The sequence below is a fragment of the Dryas octopetala genome, chromosome 2 (assembly GCF_963921425.1).
Source record: "Dryas octopetala chromosome 2, drDryOcto1.1, whole genome shotgun sequence".
NCBI lineage: Eukaryota > Viridiplantae > Streptophyta > Magnoliopsida > Rosales > Rosaceae > Dryas > Dryas octopetala.
The window spans coordinates 30,911,139-30,934,013 of record NC_141367.1 but is presented as its reverse complement, the minus strand read 5'-3'; the positions used below and the strand labels follow the sequence as shown (position 1 = coordinate 30,934,013).

The following is a 22,875-nucleotide window of genomic DNA, read 5'->3' as shown; positions in this document are numbered from 1 at the left end:
GGGCAGAAAAGAATGATGGATGTCACTAGATTGCTGTGGAAATGAGCAATGGTTTTTCATTAAAATACGCAGAGTATTGATTCTTAATCAGTCCTTCATTTCTTTCTGATAATTTGGGGTTTTGGAGTAAAACTAGCAGGGGATATAGTTTTTTATGTATCCAAACACCAATCTTACAAGTCCTTGACAGCTCCTAGCCTCCTCCACCCTATTTTTCATTTTGGGCAACAAAAATGGGGTGGCCCATCAACCACACCCATTGAGTTGGTGGACCACTCTCAAAGTAAGAGGTGGGCCACATTATGGATCCAGATGCCCAGTTCATTATGCAAGTCTATCACCCATGAAGCTTTTTTCACATGAAAACTCTTTGGGTTTTTTTTTTTTTAAATATTTTTTATGTACCTGGAATTTATTGAAACTATTTTAATTAAGTACTTGCCTTGCAAGTTGGTACTGCTTCTCCCCCACCCCTCCTCAGTCCTCCCCTTCGTTGCAAGCAGCAAGTTGAAGTTGATACTCTTATTTGAAGGTGTTTTCAACTCCAATAAATGAAATGAAAATGAAATCATTTTCAGCAGTCACTTTTTTAGTCAATTTTAGGGCAGCGCCGATTTACATGTTAGAAAGGATTTATTTATTTATTTATTTATTTATTTATTTTTAAAGAGAAACAATTTTGTTAAAGGGGGGGCCATAACACTCAGGGCCCTGCCCCTTACTTTAATAATGTGGTAATTAATAAATGAGCTCTTTGTGTCCACAGTCCACACCCACCACCAAGTCACTTAGCTAGGAGGAGCCGAGATACAATCCGAATTAATTAGTATAAATATCACATAAATATCAACATTTAAGGTCTTAAGCCTTGGGTTAGATGTCAATTCTTTGTTTTGTAAAAATCTCTTTTTGTTTTCTTTTTTAATATGGAATCATATTTGATTTCATTAGTCTATCCACATCTTAAACCTCATTATTCATTTGATCCGCTCATCAATATTATGTCTTAAATTTTGGATTGAAAGTCATTTGATAAAGATAATATTTACTTATAGTGTCTTAGTACCAAAAAAAAAAAAATGCAAAATATAAAGCAAATTTTTTTTTTTTATGGGACTAATTAAGTTTCTTGGTAGAACTTTAAAGCCAAACTTTGTTTCAAAAGTTGATTACAAGCGTCGCTTTTCCTTTATCGCTCTTTAACCTTTAATTTGTTGACCACAAAGGCAATATTAATCTAATTCTTACAAAAGTAAATAACAATGTACAAAGAATAGAAGCTCAAGACTTACATATATTTATATATTTGTTAAATTCAAAGCCCACAACATCTAATTTAGAATTTCAAACCAAAGAAAAGTAAAATACATTAGTTGTATTAAAAAAGATTAAAATTATGCGCCAGATAGCCCCTAATCAATTATGAAATGGAAGATTTCAAATTTGACTACTAATTAGAAGGCAATTAGGTAGCATCCACATCCAAATATTGGAATACTGGACCATGTATATTTGAGGGACCCGTGGGCATCATCTACCTTACTTGCGTGGTTACAAAGACATGATCTATCTATTATCTAACACAAGTAATTATATATGATTATATTTTGCTCAGTCTTACAGTAATGATCGATTTATACAAGGGACCCTATTTATCCCTATGCCCATTACCCATGACGACTCTTAAACCTTACTTGCATCATATCAGATCGAAATTAATTAATTAAGTTAATTGGGATAAGCAAGGAAGATATATATGCAGTTTGAAGTGTCCAAATTTTAAAATCAACCCTTTGAATTAACTTGAAAGATGGAGTGTAAAAATAAATATTCTTAATCATTACTACTAACGGAAAATACAATTCCCTTAATATTGATAGATACCAGTTGTAATTTGTAAGAATGTACCTAAGTGGTGGAGGAGTAAACAAATTAAATTAAAGTCATTTTTTAGTTTTGGGTTTTTAATTAAGTATCAGTTTTGAGTCTTTTGATGACCCTAGAAGTAGAATAGCAGAAAGTGGCCAAAAAAAAAAAAACAAGAAGTAGAATAGCAGAAGAATCAAATTAATTAAAATCCCAAAAGATAAATATCAGTGTGAACTGTGGACAGACAGATCGAGAGAGGTATATATGCTATCGATCATGTCCCCCCAAAAGTATAAAATTAATGTATAATATATATATGGTCCTACAGGAAATGGTAGAATCTCCTCTGATCTATGTGCATGTTTTAATTTACCACACGGGTGGCAAAAACATCATACATGCATCTGCTTGTCGAATTATGCTCGTATTTATATATATATATATATATGCACTTATTTAGCATCCAAAATGCACTTAGCTAGCCTGCTTTTGTTTAATTTTTCAAATCTACTTATATATTTTAATTTTCTCATTTTCTCATTTTAGATATTGCATATATTTTCATATAACTTATTTTGTGGTATAATTAGGTAATTATATATCTAAGCAGTGCTAGCCTAGCCATATACCACTATAGCAGTACTCAGTAATGAGATAGTGACCTGCGATTTGGTATTCGATCAATTCTTTAATTGATTAGTAAAATGGTGGGTAAATTAATTACGAATTTTCATGTTACTAATTGAGATATGTCAACGATAAACAAATCCGGCCAAATGTTCACTTCGAAGATAATTAATTATATGAAACAAACTGTACAAGCATGCATATGCATGCATGCATGAAAATAATAATAATTAATAATATTAGCTAGCTCCCAAGTATCTCAAAGTTGAAACCCTTGAAAAAAATACTATTCCAAATACTCAAATACATGGCATATTAATTTATTTTTAACTTCAAAATCATGAATAATAACAATAATGCTCCATTAAGAAACTCAACCTCCACGCGGATCGTATAGAAGCCCACATGCATAATCTAAGGCTTTTACCAATATAACATATTCTAGATTAGACGTATTTTATTGTTTGATCGTTCTTTTGAATTAACAACTAAAGGTGAGTATGTACGATATAAGAATTGAATGATCAGATTTATTAGCTTTGCAAATTAAGCTTAGGAGGATCCTACGATTAAAAACATAACAAAGCAAATAATTAATTATGTAAACAGCTAGCTTAGCTGTGACAAATTATAATGGGGTGCCACTTCCAAGCCTTAATAAAGGATTTAGATCACGTACGAAAATATTTAAAAAAATTGAAAAGCAATAAGAGAAGCTAGATAGAAAAGAAAGAAAAGGGAATCAACAAAAATTAATGTAGTAGTGTTTCGGAGCCTTAGGGGGTTTGTGATGGTAATGATGGTGGTTTGAGCATGTTTCAATTGAGTACATGTGGGACAGAGTAAGCACCCTATTTTCTTTTGCTTTAATTTATGCCTGCAAGCTACCTCTTAATTCCATCCTCATCTCCCTATATAATTCCATCCTCCTCCTTCAGCTTTCTGCCGCTCCCTTTCCTTGGCTTTTATTTGATCAATTTCTCACACGCGCGCAGGCTTAATTAATTAGACCACGAGCACATAATATTATTGTATCATCGAAAACAAACTTGTATATGCTGAGAAAACCTTACCCACACTTGTTGTATACAACAAGTGCATATTGATATCTAGTACATCATATAATTCACATATAACCATGAATATGAGACACCTATTATATACAACGGGGTATGTAAACCCTAAAAGATAGAGAAAATAAGTTCAAATTTGAGCCTACCTTCTTCTTCTCTCTCTCTCTCTCTCTCTCTCTATATATATGGCTTTTTTACCCAAATAGCACCTGAACTATAGGGGGTGTGCTCAAATACCACCCAAACTTTTTTTCTTGCCAATTTACCACCTGAAATTATTAATATGTGCTAATTTGCCACCTAACATCCATTTTTCTGTTAAATCATCAAAAAATTTCCCAAACTTCCCATTTTGCCCTAGAATACAATAAAAAAATATTATTATTTTAAAAACTTTTTTAAAATATAATTAGAAAAAAAATTAAAAACTAAAAAAATAGAATATGGAAATACCCTTTTTTTAGGGGGTTTAATTAGATTTTTTTTTAAATATTTAAAATACTTTTTTTATATAAATGACAAAAATACCCTTGAAATAAACAGAAAATTTAACTAAAATGACAGTAGGTGGTAAATTGGCCAATATGTGAAAGTTCAGGTGGTAAATTGGCAAGAAAAAAAGTTTGGGTGGTATTTGAGTACACCCTTTATAGTTCAGGTGGTATTTGAGTAAAAAAGCCTCTATATATATAGGCTTAATTATCGATTTACCACCCAAAACCGTAACTCATTCCCACTTTACCACTTGAAAGTTTTTTTGTCCCAGATTACCACCTGTAACTTACACCCGTGTCCCATTTTACCTTATTCCGTCAACAATTCCGTTAATGCTGATGTGGCGCGCTGAATGTGCGCCACGTGTCACATATTTTTTTGTATTTTTTGATTTTTTTGATTTTTCTATTTTTATAAACTTTGAAAATTAATTAAAAATAGCTCCGAGCTTAGAAAAAATACACGAAAAATTCCTACTGACTTGTCTTGACTAGTACTAATTTACTATGGGGTCAAAATGTCAATTTTCCCTCTAAAAATTTCCAAAAAATTTGGAAAGTCTAAATTTATTTCTAGAAAATTAAAATACTCTAAATTCTTTGGAAATTCATAGAATAATCTCCCGAACTCCAAAAAATATGAGGTTTGCACCGTTAGTCTTCTAAAAACTAACAATACATTTCTCGTGAACACTTGCTACCCAAAAGACCTCTCGGTCTTAGAGGAAAATAAAATTCCCTATAAAATAAATTCTAGAAAAATTCTATAATTTCTGTAAAGTCTCAAAATAATTCTCTAAAACAGGCTTTTGGTAATTTTTCAAAATATTTTTGAGAATTTGTCCAAGAGTTTACGAAAATTCTAGAATTTATTTAATAGAAGAAAATTTATTTTAATTTTTTAGAAATAAATTGGACTTTCTAATTTTTTTGGAAAATTTTAGAGGGCAAATTGGTAATTTAACCTTATAGTAAATTAGTGCTAGTCAAGACGAGTCCGTAGGAATTTTTCGTGTATTTTTTTGAGTTCGGAGCTATTTTTAATTAATTTTCAAAGTTTATAAAAATAAAAAAATGTGAAAAATAAAAAAAGATGTGACACGTGGCGCACATCTAGCGCGCCACGTCAGCATTAACGGCCAGATCGTCAGCATTAACGGAATTGTTGACGGAACAAGGTAAAATGAGACACAGATGTAAGTTACAGGTGGTAATCTGGGACAAAAAAACTTTCAGGTGGTAAAGTGGGAATGAGTTACAGTTTTGGGTGGTAAATCGATAATTAAGCCATATATATATATATATATATATATATATGTTGATTGTTGGAACAAATTAAGTAGGTACTACAGCTCATTAATTGACATCCTGCACTGCAGGCACGTTTCATCTTTCATGCGCATGAGGCATGCACTGGTAGTGTACTAGACTACTAGTATAGTGTATTACACAATGAGCCTGCTTGCCCAAAATTCAATATCTTTGACTACTTTAACCAAAATTGTAACAGTAATAATGTAATATCAACCGGTTTTGGGATAGATTTTTTCACGCATGCATAATGCATGATAACTTTTTCAGCCAAAATAACTTCATAAAAGCAATCCTTCGCAAACAAACAAAAACAAAAGAGAACAAAAAATCCAATAGTAGAATTCAAAGTGCACTACTTTTTTTTTTTTGAAGATAAAGCCTAATAAACAAAAATCGAATTGAATACCTGTTGAATTATATATGATGGTTTAGACGACCTTATTTGCATAGTCAGCATGTATACCGACCATGAATCATGAATAAAGAAAGAGGTCCAAAGGATTAAAGGGACGTTAGGTATCCAACCAAAACCAAAAGCCAAAAGTAGACTAATTAATTAATAATTGTATGTTAAGTTCTTTACAAACTACAAATCCAAGCAGGCAGCCGGCCCCAATCTCCCATGCATGGGCCATGCAATGCCGTTGTTCTTTCTTGAAACTTGACCCCCCAAATAAATCCTAATTAATGGTGTCATTGGCTTTGCTCTTCTTTTTCTGTGGAATCGGCCACAGGCATTCTTATTCTTAACAACTGTATGGACTACGGAGTCCACTACACAAGGTTTTGTGTGTGTGTGTGTGTGAGAGAGAGAGAGAGAGAGAGAGAGAGAGAGAGAGAGAGTTCCACAGTTAGATAATTTTCTTAGACAACAAAATTACATAAATTTCTAAATCGTATCAACTAATTATTACATTTTTCACTATTCACTCGCTGACTTTTACACAAAACATATGTTCATGCCCAACACCATCCATCTCACAGACCAAACACCAAAATCCACTTTGCTATACTCACCAAATAAACCAAAACCAGCTTCACTGCGTGGATTATACTTTCTTTTTTGAAAAAAATGTTCAAATATGTAATCACAGCAGGCCTGTGCTTCCAAATGGATTGTTCGTTTGTGGGTGAGGAACAGGATTTGCTGGGAACGCCCCAAACCCAGCATCACCAAAAGGATTCGTTGGGCCCATCATCACATTCTGCTGCGGCTGGTAGCTAGGTTGGAAAGGACCAAAGGGGTTGGACTGCTGTTGAGCCATTGCAGCCATTTGAACTGCAGGAGGGGGAGCAACGTTGTTTGACAAAGCAAATGGATCTTGAACCTCAAACGGATTTGGGGCTGGTGCTCCATAAACAGGCTGCTGAGAAGCCCTATATGCTCCTTCATCATATAAGCTGTTCAGAGTGAGCGAGTCCAATCCACCAGCCAATTGCCTATCATTAACTGATGAAATGTTGCTACTTGGAGTGGTGACCAGAGCAAGCTCCCATCCAGTGGGGTCAAACTCTTTTGCACTAGAATTGAATGTTGGAGCTGCTGCTTCAGCAAATTAAAGTGGGAGACAATACCAACCACAAAAATCAGATGTCAAAGTAGCATTATTTGAGAGTGAAGACACAAAATAAATATAAATAAATAATAAAACAAAATGCTTACCAGTTTCAGATGTTACTATGGCTAGAGCCAAAGCATTTCTATCCTCAATCGCAGATACATCAGCTGTAGTATAATCCAACCCCTGAACACACAAAAGAAGATTTGTTGGAGAGAACAAAATGGAAAACATAAACAGAGTAAGAAACTTTACTTAAAGAACAAAGGGAACAGAAACAGAGTAAAAAACTTTAAAGAATGCAGTACTCATAATCTACCAGTAAATCCCCGGTGGCCAGGCTACTTTGAGGAGGAGGAGGTGGCGGTGGCGGAGTAGTTGCAGTCTCACCATTAGACACAGCTACAATGTCTGAAGGTAGTGGCTCAGGTTCATCACTAGATAAGTTTGTGTCTTCAGAAGGAGGCTCTTCTGGTCTATATGTCAACTGAAGCTGTTAATAGTGACCAGGTATTAGTTATCTGGCATGTTTTTCCAAAAGAAATTTCCATTGGCAAGAAAACTTAAGTGACCGACAAAACTCAGAACACTCGAGAAAGCCAAAAATAACCAAATCAATAAGCATCTTTTTGTTTAAAAAAGAAAGTGGAAAAAGATAAATCTGAAGTAGTTTTGGCAACAAGTACATCATATCAAGCAAAGAAAAAAAAAAAAAACAAATACCAACCAATGGCTCATTTGGAACAGTAACAGCCCGCGGTGCCTCTCTTATATACTCCTCCATTGTTGTAAGGAAGGACTGTGGAGGCTGACAAAGTGATAGCAAAGTACTTAGCATGAGAAACCTGCAAGAATGGAATTTAAAAACACAAACACATTGGATCGCTGTAATACCTCTCTCAAGACAGGAAACTGGAAATTCCTAGCAAGTTCCAACCCTTTGCAAACTTCATAAAAATCAGAGAGACCTGCAGCCTGCAGCAAAGACCAAGATTTTTTAATATAACAGTAAAACCCTAAACTACTTGACCTTAGATCATCAATACTTGATGCTGAAAAACATCATACTGTGCTAATAGCTGTCAATTGAAATAATCAACTCATAAATGAGACCAAAATGATGCAAATAATAACCTGCTGACCAGCTCGTTTATAAACATCAAGTGCTTTAACTGCTTCATGTCTTGGCATCTCAAAAAACTGCAACAAAATCAGATTTCTTACAGCAGGCAAATACAAGAAACAAATAGCAATTTGTTAACTTGGTATTTGCTTGAACAATATAACTGATTTACCTTATCAACAAGATTTATAATTCCATCATTGATACTACAATAAATTTTAAAGCTCTCTTTCAGTACCTGAAAAATTGCAGATTCAGCAAGGTCAGATATAAAATCAAATACATTGCTTGTTATTTGTTACACCAGCTTTAACAGTTTAATGATTAAAGTTCTTTTTCAGTCCTTGATACTCTCGATTAGTGATATAAATAGCATTTTCATATCTGGACGAAAATAAACCAAAACAGAGATGTTGGACATACCAGTGCCAGTGCATACTGTATGACGTAATTCATAACAGCTGCTCCTTCTGGCTGCAAAGTTGTGCAAAAATATTAGTATGATAAAAAAAAATTCTATATATAAGATAACAATGCATCTTGAAATCAAAGATTTATATTTGGGTGAAATTAAGAGAGCACAAGTTCCAGATATAATACCCGGCAACCAATAAGGCGATATAGAAGCTGCTGTAAAGCAGGCAACTGCTCCAACAGTTCTTCACTATCCAATTCTCGGGTTCTACTGTATCCCTGTTAGTGTTTAAGAAAAAAAAGAAAAAAGAAAGAAAAGAGTTATGAATCCTCAGCAATCATAACTAGATAAATCCCATATACTTCAGCAATGCTGCTACCTCAAATACAGATTCAATTTTAGTTGCAACTTTCTTTTTATGTCCAACTGATGCTCCCACATCAAAGAGAACCGGAACTGATTTACTATATTACTACAGAAAACAATTCCAATATATAACAGAAATAATCAATAGATAAAAAGTTCACCAATATCTCCACATATGGATGGACAAAGAATATTTCTCTTATGAGCTACCCAGAAAACCTTTTATTGTTAGTACTGAATTCTTTTGGAAAGTTTTTTTTTTTTTTTTTTTTAAAGCCAAAAAGCACATGGACCAATTTAACGAAACTCTAGTAAAAGGCCTGAAAAGTATCCGTACAACCAAAGCAAGGTCAATTACATGGTGAACTAAGATTTGCAAGATTTAAAAGATATTTAGCTGTTAAACATTGTTTGAGGCTTTAGTATACAAAGCAACTGCTCCAGTAATGAGTAATTGTCTAATTTTGTAAGGAAAAAGAAAGCATATTAACCTAGCAGTCATCATCAAATCCTACTTAGTAATGAACCTTGAAAACAAAAGTTTACAAGACTAACTTTTTTTTTTTTATAGGAAAAGGTTAACCAGACAACTAAAAATTTGATAGTTGATGAACAGAGATCAATCTGAAAGTCAACTGTACAAATAGAGAATCATGTTCATCATTTGAATTTATTACTTGTCCCTCGGAAGTTATTTTTAAGAAAATGCTACTAAAGTGTTTGTCCTTGCAATAAAAAAAAGGTACAATAAATGATTTGGTAGAGTACCTTCTCCTGCGCCTGGGCAGGCCTTGGAAGACGTTCAGCTTCAATATCATACTTGAGAACCCTAAAGCATTCAAGTCGTTCCTCCAAAAACAAAGCATAAGTGCGCACCCACGCTGAGCAATCCCAAGCTGCAAAGGAGGAAAAAAAATAGGAAACAATATAAGTTTGAAACTATAGACTTGTTTGTGTATGTTCAATTTTGAGTTCAAAATCAGGGTAAACATTTCAATTAATAGCTAGTAATGTCAGCCAAAATAGGAGAAAGAATGAGAGATTAGGGCATTAAAAATCACCAATAGGGCTCGAATCGTCCTTGAAATTAGAAAGCTGGAGAATGCGTGCTCTCTGAGAGAAATTTAGAAGTTCTTCTCTGAAGGTAGGATCACCCTCCCTCAACGTCCTATGTATAACTATCAGTGTTTTTAAAGCCACCTGCCAATGCCAAACATGGAAATGATACAAGCAAGTTTATGACCTAATAACAAGAATGAATACATTTATACACATGCATAAGCATATTTATCCATAAAAAAATGATGAGTATATACTGCCATTAGGAAAGCCATCATGTACTGAAAAAGAACTCAGTTTTTGAGACAGAATTAAACCAGACCGGTAGAAGACCACAATAAAGTTCACCTTAAAATAATGTAAAATCCATAAACTTCCTAACAAAATTTTTAACTCAAGCCCAATTAAACAAAGGAGGAAAAGGTTAATTAATAAATAAATAAAACCCTAAGATTCTATATAAATGAAATTCCCAATTATTTATGAGATAATGGCTTTGCGAAACTTTCCTAATTCAGAACTACTATGCAACATCATAGTTAAATAGTTTCACAAAGGAATTAAAAAGAAACTTTGTTTGCCCAACTAAAATCTAGTCAAATAAATGGAGAAGTGAAGAATGATTGTGATGGAAACTAAAGAGAGGATCAACAAATGCTAAATACTTCACTCCACTATCATTATGTAACTTAGGCACAAATGCGTGGATTGATAAAGTACCAAATCTAACTCCAAGCAAATTCAAATGTGATCCACAAACGCACACAAGACACATACTTTAATATGGCAAGGTAAACAGATATATTAAGCAAACCCCAATTGAAATCCGAGAAACTGAAACTGAAATGTATCACATTGCAATTGTTTGGCAATAAGCATACCGTCCAATTATGGGTCTTGTTCAATCTTCTAGAAAGAGCATGAATGCAATAAGCAACATCCGCTCGGGGCCGAATTGCCGACGTGGCAATCAGAATTTCTGCATCCAACACACCCCCCAAAAAAATCACACGTATTTCTCAAAATTCAGCGACTCGTTCGATAATAGAATTGGAAAAAGGAATGGATCTGACAACCAGAAATAGAAAAGAAGAAAAAGGACTGACTTCTGAGGTGTCTCTCTTTGGGCGGGCACTCGACGTGGTTAGTGGCTTTGACTATAGCAACATCCAAATCCTATTCTTAGAAAACAAACCCAAGGAAACCCAAAATCAAAATCCAATTTAGATATCAATCAAGAATCTATATCTTTTTCTTTTTTTTGGTTTTTGAATTGATTGATTAAATAAAAAGAGAAAGGAATGGTACCGCGTAATCGCTGTTGACGTGGGCGAGGCCGACTTTGGTGGTGTCTTTGAGAGCGCCATAGGCTTTTCTCCACGTCTGAAGCGTCCCCATTTCTCTACTCCTTCACCACTCAGATCGCGGTGGTTTCACTCTCTAAAGAGAATACAGTGACCTGTCTCTCAGACCTTGTCTCTCTCTCTCTCTCTCTCTCTCTCTCTCTCTCTCTCTCTCTCTCCGATGCTTTGGGGAAGGAAGAGAGAGGAAACCCAAGCAATTTTGATGAAGAAATATGAATAAAGGACTTCAAGAAAGACAGCCTGCAAAGCAGAAAAAGAGAGACGCGTTGGAACGGCGTCGTCGCTATTCGTTTTTTCCGTTTTATTCTTTTATTACGTTTTTTTATTTATTTATTTATTTTTTTTGTGGAACTGGAGATTGGATGGCTCTTGGCGGCCCCTACGTCGGTGTGCGTCATCATTGACATATAATAATAGTAGGATATAGTCCCACATTTACCACCATACAAGTAACGTATATATACAGTTATACACTGAGGATTCCTCAAATAAGGTATTTATATAAACCCTTTTATACTGAGGGATTCTCTAAATAAGCTAATTTGGGATTCACTTCACATTGTATTTTGACGAAATCGTCTATTTTTTTTCTACATTGAAAAATTGTTATTGTAAAAAATTAGATCAATCGAAAATTATTTAACCGTTAATTAAGTAGTTACCATTTTAAGTGTTTATTGAAAATATTTGTTCATTTATTTATTTTATTAAAATTTGATAGTTTAATAGTTCCGACTTGTCTAATTTATTGCAAGGATGATTTTTGAATATACACTTAAAAAATAGACCGTTCAAATCGTTGAAATACTATATAGAGTAAATCCCTTGATAAATTCTTTAAATAAAATTATTTGAAAAATTACCCAATAAAATGGGCATGTATACAGTATACTTGTATTATGTTATAGTATTTATTTATTTTATATGCACATTTACCACACTACTTCTATCTTTGGCCTTCTCATATTGTATGGAAAAAATTGTAAGTGACGAATGATATAGAGACAAAAGGTGCATAGACTGAAATTTACTTATATTATATGTCTGGTTTTAATTTTATCTTTTTATTCAGGGAAGTTATTCGAACTTAAAATTTCTTAAATGTGTACAAGTTTTTTGTTTTGTATTTTTTAATAAGAATAAGTACCATAGTCAGTACTTAGAGGTAAATTTCAAGCGAAAATATTGTGGAACAAATGAAAAATAATTTCATCTACCCATTCATTAATTCCACCATATATATTCCTACAATTTGTTAAAAGAAAATATTCATATAGTAGTTTCTGAGAAACAAGTAATCAAGAAAGAACAAGAATAGCTGGACCAACAGAAAAGAGAATATGAAAGATAAGCTGCACGTGCATCTTGCTCTCCTGCTCATTGCCAGCTTGGTTTAATTTTTAAGAACAAGATTGACCTTTGTTTTTTTTTTTTTTAAATATTATAATATATACATATATATGGTTCCCAAAGATTCTGCATCTAGAACTGTTGAACAGAAAATTATCAAGAAACAAAAAGATTTGACCAGGAAAATATTTAGGTGGTCCGCCTACCAAGAAACCAATTTATATCATTTATCAACTCTTGAAGGAGGTCAGGGAAGAACAAGCGTCTGCGTCAGTCATTATATATAGGACCATGTGGTCTAAACTCTAAAGATGAGCCAAAGGCCCAAAAGTGCCTTAAAGTAAATAAATTACAATGACACCAAGACATAATTTTCAACAGGCGATTGTTTTGCATAGTAAATTACATTCCGTGGAAGGTAATGACCTTGCTGTACAAGAAATTAAGAATGAATTGATAAGATGCTGTAAACCAGAAGGTCTTTAATTTACACAGCTGAGCCCCTACTAATGATCTGCAAAGAGCATTTATATATTGAAGTAGAGTTTCACTGACAAGCTTAAGTTCACATAAACAGGTCATCAAGAAGTGGGGTATTTAGCTTGATGGTTCCAGAGGCCACTAGGATTGAGAAACTCCAAATTGGTAGTAGCCACATAAACACAAACTTCAGAACTTTTTTGCCTTCAAAAACAAAACCAAAAAGATAACATGAGTAGAAGATTTGAATTGTTCTTGAATCTTGGATGTTCACTCTAGTATCGATTCACTGTCCTGCAAATCTTTATGTAATCAAATGCAATTATTTATGAGATAATGGCTCTGCGAAACTTTCATAATTCAGAACTACTATGCAACATCATAGTTAAATAGTTTCACAAAGGAATTAAAACGAAACTTTGTTTGCCCAACTAAAATCTAGTCAAATAAATGGAAAAGTGAAGAATGATTGTGATGGAAACTAAAGAGAGGATCAACAAATGCTAAATACTTCACTCCACTATCATTATGTAACTTAGGCACAAATGCGTGGATTGATAAGTACCAAATCTAACTCCAAGCAAATTCAAATGTGATCCACAAACGCACACAAGACACATACTTTAATATGGCAAGGCAAACAGATATATTAAGCAAACCCCAATTGAAATTCGAGAAACTGAAACTGAAATGTATCACATTGCAATTGTTTGGCAATAAGCATACCGTCCAATTATGGGTCTTGTTCAATCTTCTTGAAAGAGCATGAATGCAATAAGCAACATCCGCTCGGGGCCGAATTGCCGACGTGGCAATCAGAATTTCTGCATCCAACACACCCCCCAAAAAAATCACACATATTTCTCAAAATTCAGCGACTCGTTCGATAATAGAATTGGAAAAAGGAATGGATCTGACAACCAGAAATAGAAAAGAAGAAAAAGGACTGACTTCTGAGGTGTCTCTCTTTGGGCGGGCACTCGACGTGGTTAGTGGCTTTGACTATAGCAACATCCAAATCCTATTCTTAGAAAACAAACCCAAGGAAACCCAAAATCAAAATCCAATTTAGATATCAATCAAGAATCTATATCTTTTTCTTTTTTTTGGTTTTTGAATTGATTGATTAAATAAAAAGAGAAAGGAATGGTACCGCGTAATCGCTGTTGACGTGGGCGAGGCCGACTTTGGTGGTGTCTTTGAGAGCGCCATAGGCTTTTCTCCACGTCTGAAGCGTCCCCATTTCTCTACTCCTTCACCACTCAGATCGCGGTGGTTTCTCTCTCTAAAGAGAATACAGTGACCTGTCTCTCAGACCTTGTTTCTCTCTCTCTCTCTCTCTCTCTCTCTCTCTCTCTCTCTCCGATGCTTTGGGGAAGGAAGAGAGAGGAAACCCAAGCAATTTTGATGAAGAAATATGAATAAAGGACTTCAAGAAAGACAGCCTGCAAAGCAGAAAAAGAGAGACGCGTTGGAACGGCGTCGTCGCTATTCGTTTTTTCCGTTTTATTCTTTTATTACGTTTTTTTATTTATTTTTTTATTTTTTTTGTGGAACTGGAGATTGGATGGCTCTTGGCGGCCCCTACGTCGGTGTGCGTCATCATTGACATATAATAATAGTAGGATATAGTCCCACATTTACCACCATACAAGTAACGTATATATACAGTTATACACTGAGGATTCCTCAAATAAGGTATTTATATAAACCCTTTTATACTGAGGGATTCTCTAAATAAGCTAATTTGGGATTCACTTCACATTGTATTTTGACGAAATCGTCTATTTTTTTTCTACATAGAAAAATTGTTATTGTAAAAAATTAGATCAATTGAAAATTATTTAACCGTTAATTAAGTAGTTACAATTTTAAGTGTTTATTGAAAATATTTGTTCATTTATTTATTTTATTAAAATTTGATAGTTTAATAGTTCCGATTTGTCTAATTTATTGCAAGGATGATTTTTGAATATACACTTAAAAAATAGACCGTTCAAATCGTTGAAATACTATATAGAGTAAATCCCTTGATAAATTCTTTAAATAAAATTATTTGAAAAATCACCCAATAAAATGGGCATGTATACAGTATACTTGTATTATGTTATAGTATTTATTAATTTTATATGCACATTTACCACACTACTTCTATCTTTGGCCTTCTCATATTGTATGGAAAAAATTGTAAGTGACGAATGATATAGAGACAAAAGGTGCATAGACTGAAATTTACTTATATTATATGTCTGGTTTTAATTTTATCTTTTTATTCAGGGAAGTTATTCGAACTTAAAATTTCTTAAATGTGTACAAGTTTTTTGTTTTGTATTTTTTAATAAGAATAAGTACCATAGTCAGTACTTAGAGGTAAATTTCAAGCGAAAATATTGTGGAACAAATGAAAAATAATTTCATCTACCCATTCATTAATTCCACCATATATATTCCTACAATTTGTTAAAAGAAAATATTCATATAGTAGTTTCTGAGAAACAAGTAATCAAGAAAGAACAAGAATAGCTGGACCAACAGAAAAGAGAATATGAAAGATAAGCTGCACGTGCATCTTGCTCTCCTGCTCATTGCCAGCTTGGTTTAATTTTTAAGAACAAGATTGACCTTTGTTTTTTTTTTTTTTAAATATTATAATATATACATATATATGGTTCCCAAAGATTCTGCATCTAGAACTGTTGAACAGAAAATTATCAAGAAACAAAAAGATTTGACCAGGAAAATATTTAGGTGGTCCGCCTACCAAGAAACCAATTTATATCATTTATCAACTCTTGAAGGAGGTCAGGGAAGAACAAGCGTCTGCGTCAGTCATTATATATAGGACCATGTGGTCTAAACTCTAAAGATGAGCCAAAGGCCCAAAAGTGCCTTAAAGTAAATAAATTACAATGACACCAAGACATAATTTTCAACAGGCGATTGTTTTGCATAGTAAATTACATTCCGTGGAAGGTAATGACCTTGCTGTACAAGAAATTAAGAATGAATTGATAAGATGCTGTAAACCAGAAGGTCTTTAATTTACACAGCTGAGCCCCTACTAATGATCTGCAAAGAGCATTTATATATTGAAGTAGAGTTTCACTGACAAGCTTAAGTTCACATAAACAGGTCATCAAGAAGTGGGGTATTTAGCTTGATGGTTCCAGAGGCCACTAGGATTGAGAAACTCCAAATTGGTAGTAGCCACATAAACACAAACTTCAGAACTTTTTTGCCTTCAAAAACAAAACCAAAAAGATAACATGAGTAGAAGATTTGAATTGTTCTTGAATCTTGGATGTTCACTCTAGTATCGATTCACTGTCCTGCAAATCTTTATGTAATCAAATGCAATTACAGTAACTTCCTAGCTAGAAATTGATGATGAACATGTTCACCTAACCCAGTGTATAAAAGAGACATGTCAAAGTTGCGGACAATCCCAGATGAAACAGGAAAAAAAAATAGATGACAACTCTTGTTGAAGATCATTCATTGGTATTGTTCAATATGTAAGTCCATTGATTCTAAGCATGTCTCTTCAAAGGTTGTTATGTGAATCACATGGTTTCAGGAACTGTGGGATCCAAGACTTCAAAACAAAAAAGACAAACGGCTGACAGGTAGATAGATAGGTGAAGTTACTCAGATCCATCCACCAGCATTATTCTTGGCACAGACAGATGAATGCATTTGATAACTCACTTTCAAAATTAAGGTTTTGTTCTATACATGTGTGATCAGACGATACCAAACCATCAGCTTAATTGCAAAGAAATTAAATGAGAAGAATATAATCAAGTATGTACGATTACCATTCATACGGAACCCTCTTTCAGTTTTATTGGTTACCCACTCTCCTGTCTCACGAAGCTTCTTCTCCACTGGCCCTTCAAACTTGCTGGGAAAGTTCATCAAAGACATGTCGAACTTAGCTTTCTTTTGGTCTTCCAAATCCCTGAATATTGTACCACAGAAAACCTCAACATTCTGAACCACAAACTCATGATATGTCCTCAAAATTAGCCAAACACATTTTCAAATAACAATCAATAAAAGAGCAGCATTATATGTAAAGCAGGAAAACCCATTTTCAGATAAGTATCATAAAATGCAGAAGAATGGAACCCATTTTCAGATAAGTATCATACATGGGGTCAGCATCGCGGAACCTTCCGGCACCAATAGCACGTTCGATTTCGATGACGGAAGGCTGCCTTGGCTTGCGTTGCTGGCGGTATTGCCGCTTCTTTATTGGTAGAGGTGTCGTGGTATTGTTCCCACTGCGCAGGGGATTGGGAGGTCTGGTGGTATTGGCTTGGAGAGGTGGTGGTGGTGGCGGCTTCCGTGGCAGTGGCGAATCATTGTTGTTGGGAAGAGAAGCATGAGCAAGGTTTAGGGACAGGCAAGAGGATAAGCTAGACATGATGGGTGGTGGCGCGTCTCAAGTTATCAACTGTCAATTCTTTCTGGGAGTGGTGGTTACCAGCACAGTTATGTTCGTTTGCTTAACTGATAGATATCTTCAGAAAATTTAAGTAATGTAAAATCGGAATAACAGCAGAAAACAAACAAAATAATAATTTTTTGGGAGATTGAGATTCGAAGTCATGTGGAGAGAAAATTCACTTGGACCAATAGTTGGTTGGTAGATTTTCACCCTGATTAATTACTTTAAAATAACATGCTTGTGCCATATACTCGCATAAATAGCATGCCCAAAGTTCTTTAAAATGACTGAAATAATCTCGTTGGCTCATAACAAATCCAACAATCTCATCATCATCTGAGGTGTAAACTTAACAAAAAAAACCTTTATATCCTTATGGCATATTGGCATGGACAAGAAATTCAATTGCAATCAAAGCATGTAATAGGGGCATCAACTGCCCTGGTACTACAAGAATTGAATTTCACCAAGGGAATCAAGCAAACCTTTCAAAATAAGGTAGATTTCATTAAATTTTATAAACCTTTTGGGTGAAAGGTATCACTGTGATGTATACACTCTTCAGTGGCTACAGAACAGAGCAAACATGAAAAAAATTGAAGAAAAACTATCTCATAATTATAAAGTTTGGCACCGTCTCCTCATGTAGGTAGAGTCCTCAGCAGATGAAGTGCCCATGTCCACTGGGGTCTTTGTGATAGAACAATTCTCCTCAAAACCGGCACTGCTCCAGCAGCTACAATTGCCGAATGATTCTCACTGTCCATGCTCAGATTATACAGTATCACCAAGCATGCTTCAATGGCCCTCTCACTCCCTTCTTCAATCAGTTTCACTAAAGGAAATATTCCTCCCTGTGAAGCAACAGCTTGAGTGGAATCAACCACCCCTTCCGAGATTATTCTGCTGAGTTCAACAACAGCATATTCCTTTACTTCCGGGGAGAGAGAGGTTTTGATCTGCTCCATGAGTCTTGGAATGGTCTCATGGAGAGTTACTTCCATGTTGATTGGGTCCTCAAAATCTAGTCTGGGACCAGAAAGAGAACCAAGTTTCACTAAACAAGCAGCAACCCAATCTTTCTTGTGAAGGGGAATATCAGACTTCAGGGTATCACTGAGCAATTTGATGAAATGGGCGGAATCTATTTTTTGGCAGAACTTCTTAGAGTCCAGCAGTTTTGTTAAAAACCGGGAGGCTGCTGATATAACAAGACCGGCTTCTTCAACTTCAAGGGCATATTTTTCTGGCTGCCGATCATCTCCTTCAGATTCCATGTCTGCTAAATTACCACATACCAAAAACAAAAATCAAATCTGAACACAAACACTATTCTTACGTCTTAGTACCATAGAATAAACAATATTTCAGTTTCTACACCCAATCTTCTATAGTAAATCAAATAATCTTTTTCCAGTTTAAATAAAAACAATTGTAGTTTTTATTTCAGAGGAATTCGTGCCTACAAGCTGAAGAACCAATACATTAGTGCTCTCCATGCCCAATTAGGCATATAACTAATTTCCAAATAAGGTTCATTGCAATTGCATAAAGCATACATATATTTCACAGTTTTTACTATAGAGGAATAGAATTCCAATACCTTCAACTTGTTGGAAAACAAGATCCAAAGCACATTCTATATCCACTGAAATGATGGTGTCCATGCTTGGGTCAATAACTGTACAGAATTCGAGGATTGAAGCAGCTTTTCCTTGTAATCTTGGGGTTGGGGTCTTCAAAATTTCAACGAGCCGAGCGATAACTGCAGAGTTGAGCACATTTTCCCTACATTGTATTTCCAAAATATATAAAAAGGTATATGAGTTACTTTCCAGGATTGCAGATTCGTTATAGGAAAAAATCAGTTAAATTGATAAAAAAATAACAGGTCCAACCTGAAAAATATATTACTGTATGCATTCAAATTTCCAAGAACCTACTGAAAAATATCGTTACCACATAGCAATCTGGGCCAGTCAGGCCAATAAAGAAGAACAGGTTTGGGGCAGAAGATTATCAACAGAATCGGATACAAGATTACTTCTATGGGGAGCTTTACCAGAATTTCAACCATATCATATGCTTAGACTTATCAGATAAAACACAAATCTATCTGAAACTTCTTATACATATCCAGTGCTTGAGAATAATCTTTCACCCTAACATGGAAGAGTACATGAAGCTATAATAGGATAACTTTCAACCTAAAAACATATATAATATAATCGAGAAAAAAGGTTTTGATAATTACACAGCATTTCTGCAACAAAATGGAACTCAAAATTTGAAGGGAGGGGAGGGAGGGGGGAATGAGACCTGGGATTTTCTATATCTCCAGTTATTCCTATGGAACCATAAGGATCTCTTGCTGCATCCGATCCCTTTTTTGACCCATTTACTGGTCCATCATAAAACTGGAATGAATGAACATCATTGGTAAGTCAATTAATAACTAAAAGTTTTTGAACATGTTGTGAAGAAACAGCTGACCAACCTTTGACTTCATTTCTTTACTAGGATCTAAGATCCGGGCGAGAATATCCAAGGTCTGCATTGCAGCAATTATTCACGTGATCAACTTAAATAGAATCATTTCCCAGAAGATTTGCGGATAGACATAAAAAAACATAATGAATGACCTTTTCCATCAAGATTCCAGAGATCTCTGCTTGCTTTAAAACATTAATCAAAGGATCTATAACACCTTCAGCTTCAATTATTTGGCAAACACCATTGCTGCATCAACTAAAACAAGATCATATTAATTCAAAGTATTTCATGTCAAACATGTAATTTTCATTCACCTCAAGTATGATTTTCTTTAGTTTTTAAAAAGAATTTTCTTTTTATTATGATAAACCCAGAACCAGAGACTTGAAAATGGTGAACGATTAAGTACCTGACAGACAACCTCTCTAGAGCTCGAGTTACAGCCAGTCTGACAGCATCATTCTTACAGTCTAGAAGCCGAACTAAAGGCTTAATTGCCCCAGCTTCCTTGAATGCTATCCGTAAATGTTCATTGATAGATGCATCAGCAATTGCCTCTGCAGCTCTAGCTATTGCTGACTCATCTTCAAGTCCAAGAATCAACACCAATCTAGCCACACCATCCATCCATGGCAAAAGTGTGAGTTGTAGACCAGTTTCCAATTCAGATTGTTTCTTTTCATCTTCCATTTCAATGGCCCCAATACGAGCAAGAAACTGTTGCTGTGTCCGTCCAACTATTGCATTCATTTTGGCTTCCTCTATGTTTACATTCTTGTCATCAACATTTAATCCAAGGAGTAATTCAGAGGCACCAAACCTGGAAGGAGTTTTAGAAGTCTGTTCAATCTCTGTACCATCTGGTAAACTAGGCCATGAATGCAAACCTGGTCTGAAGGACTTATATGCAGCTGCACCAATCATGGGGACTGGAACCAGACCTTCCTCAATGATAGTAATTCTATAATATTCATCCTTACATAGTTCTAACAAAGCATTTCTTGCCTCCTTTCTAATTATTTTAGATCCTTCAATGTCAGTGCTTAAGAGCTTTGCCTGTATTAATATCAGGGAAATAATCTCTACATATCAAAATCAAGAATTAAAAAATAGGGCATTCCTAACTGTGATATTCAAAATTGAATTTCTCAACATTTGTTTAATGCGTATATAAGATAATCCCAAATCAACTATTATATATCACCACTGACAATTAAAACCAGCATACTTAACTTAAGCCATTTGATCCAATTTGAAAACTAAATCCTACTAGTAACAAAGAATGGCAGAGGAAGTCTCACCAATTTTGGTATAACACCTGCTTCGACCATAATGCTGTGATTAAAGTGGCTTAATGCCAAATTTGCCAAAACCCCTCCTGCTGCTTCCTTCACCTTTATGTCCTCATCATCCATGGACTTAATAAGCAATGGCAAGGTATCACTGTTTGCAATTTTCATTCTGAACTTCTCATCTACAGACAAGTTCCACAGAGTACATATAGCTTGCTCCTTCACCTGCATAAATGTCATAACAAGTAACAACCTACCTCACTTTTCTACATCAAGAAACATGCGAAGAGAAATTCCGAGGATAAGATACCCATCATCCAATACCTCAGGAGTCAAGGAAGGTCGATTTAGCAAGGCAGATATCTCTTCAATTGCTCCACTTTGTGCAACCAAATCTCTATATGAATTAACTAGAGATATTGACCTTAAAAGCCCAGCAGCAGCTTCACATGTAGAACTGGCCTCTGATCTTAGTAGGTTTACAGTGAGATTTATGCAGCCAGGAAATTGCATAATGGCATCAATATACTTCTTCCCTCCAAGTGCATATTTCCAGAGTGCCACTATTGCCTGTTCTCTATCAAGAGAATCATGGTCCAGCCCAAGCATCCGAATAAACAAGGCAACATAACTATCACCAATATTGGAAGAAGTACTCTCTCTTTCTTCCATATCCTGAAAAATATAAAGTGGGCAAGAATCAAATAAACAGTTGTCATCCCCATGAATATACCAATCACTGAAACAATAATTTCTGATAATAGGTGTATACTGTAGGTGGACAAAAATTCTCAAAAATGAGAGATGAGAACTTACAGTAGGTGTATACTGTTGCGGGGTGGCATCACCATCACTAGTGACCCTTGTGAGGACTGAACGGTGAGAGCGTGATTTGGGATTGAGGCTTTGAAAATGGGTCGAAAAGAAAAAGAGTCTTGGCCTTCTGTTTCTGGGTCCTGTGGTTCCAACTGCAATGGCTTCCATGTGGGTGTTTGAGGAGGATAAAGGTTGGAGGAGATGAGGTAGCTTCACTGTCAACGGGGCTTGGACTGCCGAGGCCAACATTTTGGCTCAAGCAAACAGAAATTGGAAGTTGCTGTCAGTTTTGGGGTCTTAGAACAGCTTTCCCAGTTCTGGGATTCTTGTCAGCACTCGATCCTTCCATCCATGGTCTGCTTTTTAGGTTTTTTTTTTTTTTTTTTTTTTTGGAAGGTATTTGGGGATCATTTTCCTCAAAATTATTAAAGGGATTTCCTTCTTTTTCTCCCTCTTTGTTTTTTGGACAAATATTTTTAGAAGTGGCAATTAACTCGTGTTCATTTGTATTATTTTTTTATTAATTTAAATTTATGTAGATTATACGATCGTAATCTAATTAATTTATTAGTTATATACTTATATTAACATGTTTATTTATCTTTACAGCTTTTTTAACTTTGAGGAGAAAATGAAGGGTTTTTACCAAAAGAAAAATAAAAATTGTAAAAGGGTACAAATAGCAAATCCGCTGGGTACATTTAGATTTTTTCAAAACTATTAAGGGC

At 34.8% G+C, this 22,875-nt stretch overlaps 3 protein-coding genes across 7 annotated transcripts; all 3 read right to left on the bottom strand.

The window, feature by feature from the left end:
- Nucleotides 1-6,213: 6,213 nt before the first annotated feature.
- Nucleotides 6,214-14,528, bottom strand: LOC147295619 (ENTH/ANTH/VHS superfamily protein). Of its 4 annotated transcripts, none has more exons than XM_086231795.1 (14): nucleotides 14,247-14,528; nucleotides 14,045-14,114; nucleotides 13,820-13,917; nucleotides 9,902-10,040; nucleotides 9,609-9,736; nucleotides 8,660-8,752; nucleotides 8,483-8,533; nucleotides 8,232-8,297; nucleotides 8,071-8,136; nucleotides 7,831-7,911; nucleotides 7,664-7,744; nucleotides 7,256-7,429; nucleotides 7,041-7,122; nucleotides 6,214-6,917 (listed from the first exon to the last, which is right to left on the bottom strand). In XM_086231795.1, exons 1-14 carry the CDS (start codon nucleotides 14,334-14,336, stop codon nucleotides 6,466-6,468), a joined length of 1,671 nt encoding a protein of 556 aa, XP_086087921.1. In that variant the 5' UTR covers nucleotides 14,337-14,528; the 3' UTR covers nucleotides 6,214-6,465. The 4 variants fall into 4 exon arrangements, with proteins under 4 accessions (XP_086087921.1, XP_086087919.1, XP_086087922.1 ...); XM_086231793.1 differs by having other exon boundaries at nucleotides 6,214-6,920; nucleotides 14,247-14,525; XM_086231796.1 differs by lacking the exons at nucleotides 13,820-13,917; nucleotides 14,045-14,114; nucleotides 14,247-14,528 and adding exons at nucleotides 10,781-10,878; nucleotides 11,006-11,075; nucleotides 11,208-11,432.
- A 1,419-nt stretch (nucleotides 14,529-15,947) lies between these two features.
- Nucleotides 15,948-17,621, bottom strand: CRR3 (chlororespiratory reduction 3). The gene is made up of 3 exons (XM_086233369.1): nucleotides 17,248-17,621; nucleotides 16,912-17,054; nucleotides 15,948-16,332 (listed from the first exon to the last, which is right to left on the bottom strand). The coding sequence occupies exons 1-3, from the start codon at nucleotides 17,520-17,522 to the stop codon at nucleotides 16,214-16,216; spliced, it is 537 nt and encodes a 178-aa protein (XP_086089495.1). The 5' UTR covers nucleotides 17,523-17,621; the 3' UTR covers nucleotides 15,948-16,213.
- Nucleotides 17,622-18,032: 411 nt separating this feature from the next.
- Nucleotides 18,033-22,582, bottom strand: LOC147295617 (ARM repeat superfamily protein). 2 transcript variants are annotated; one of them, XM_086230578.1, is made up of 9 exons: nucleotides 22,148-22,582; nucleotides 21,656-22,006; nucleotides 21,341-21,556; nucleotides 20,449-21,095; nucleotides 20,189-20,285; nucleotides 20,044-20,097; nucleotides 19,866-19,963; nucleotides 19,150-19,334; nucleotides 18,033-18,828 (listed from the first exon to the last, which is right to left on the bottom strand). In XM_086230578.1, exons 1-9 carry the CDS (start codon nucleotides 22,394-22,396, stop codon nucleotides 18,188-18,190), a joined length of 2,538 nt encoding a protein of 845 aa, XP_086086704.1. In that variant the 5' UTR covers nucleotides 22,397-22,582; the 3' UTR covers nucleotides 18,033-18,187. The 2 variants fall into 2 exon arrangements, with proteins under 2 accessions (XP_086086704.1, XP_086086705.1); XM_086230579.1 differs by having other exon boundaries at nucleotides 18,033-18,825.
- Nucleotides 22,583-22,875: the final 293 nt, after the last annotated feature.

What these genes read in the sequence shown, in the direction of transcription:
- LOC147295619 (XM_086231793.1), bottom strand. Translation starts at nt 14,336, where the DNA reads ATGGGGACGCTTCAGACGTGGAGAAAAGCCTATGGCGCTCTCAAAGAC. An exon ending in ACGTCAACAGCGATTACGCG is followed by an intron (nt 14,115 to 14,246) that starts GTACCATTCCTT and finishes TTCTAAGAATAG; the next exon opens with GATTTGGATGTTGCTATAGT. An exon ending in AGTTTCCTGTCTTGAGAGAG is followed by an intron (nt 7,745 to 7,830) that starts GTATTACAGCGA and finishes TCACTTTGTCAG; the next exon opens with CCTCCACAGTCCTTCCTTAC.
- LOC147295617 (XM_086230578.1), bottom strand. Translation starts at nt 22,396, where the DNA reads ATGTTGGCCTCGGCAGTCCAAGCCCCGTTGACAGTGAAGCTACCTCAT. An exon ending in CAGGTGTTATACCAAAATTG is followed by an intron (nt 21,096 to 21,340) that starts GTGAGACTTCCT and finishes ATATTAATACAG; the next exon opens with GCAAAGCTCTTAAGCACTGA. An exon ending in TGTTTTCCAACAAGTTGAAG is followed by an intron (nt 18,829 to 19,149) that starts GTATTGGAATTC and finishes GTGGTAATTTAG; the next exon opens with CAGACATGGAATCTGAAGGA.
- CRR3 (XM_086233369.1), bottom strand. Translation starts at nt 17,522, where the DNA reads ATGTCTAGCTTATCCTCTTGCCTGTCCCTAAACCTTGCTCATGCTTCT. An exon ending in TTCCGCGATGCTGACCCCAT is followed by an intron (nt 17,055 to 17,247) that starts GTATGATACTTA and finishes TACAATATTCAG; the next exon opens with GGATTTGGAAGACCAAAAGA. An exon ending in AAGAGGGTTCCGTATGAATG is followed by an intron (nt 16,333 to 16,911) that starts GTAATCGTACAT and finishes TTGTTTTTGAAG; the next exon opens with GCAAAAAAGTTCTGAAGTTT.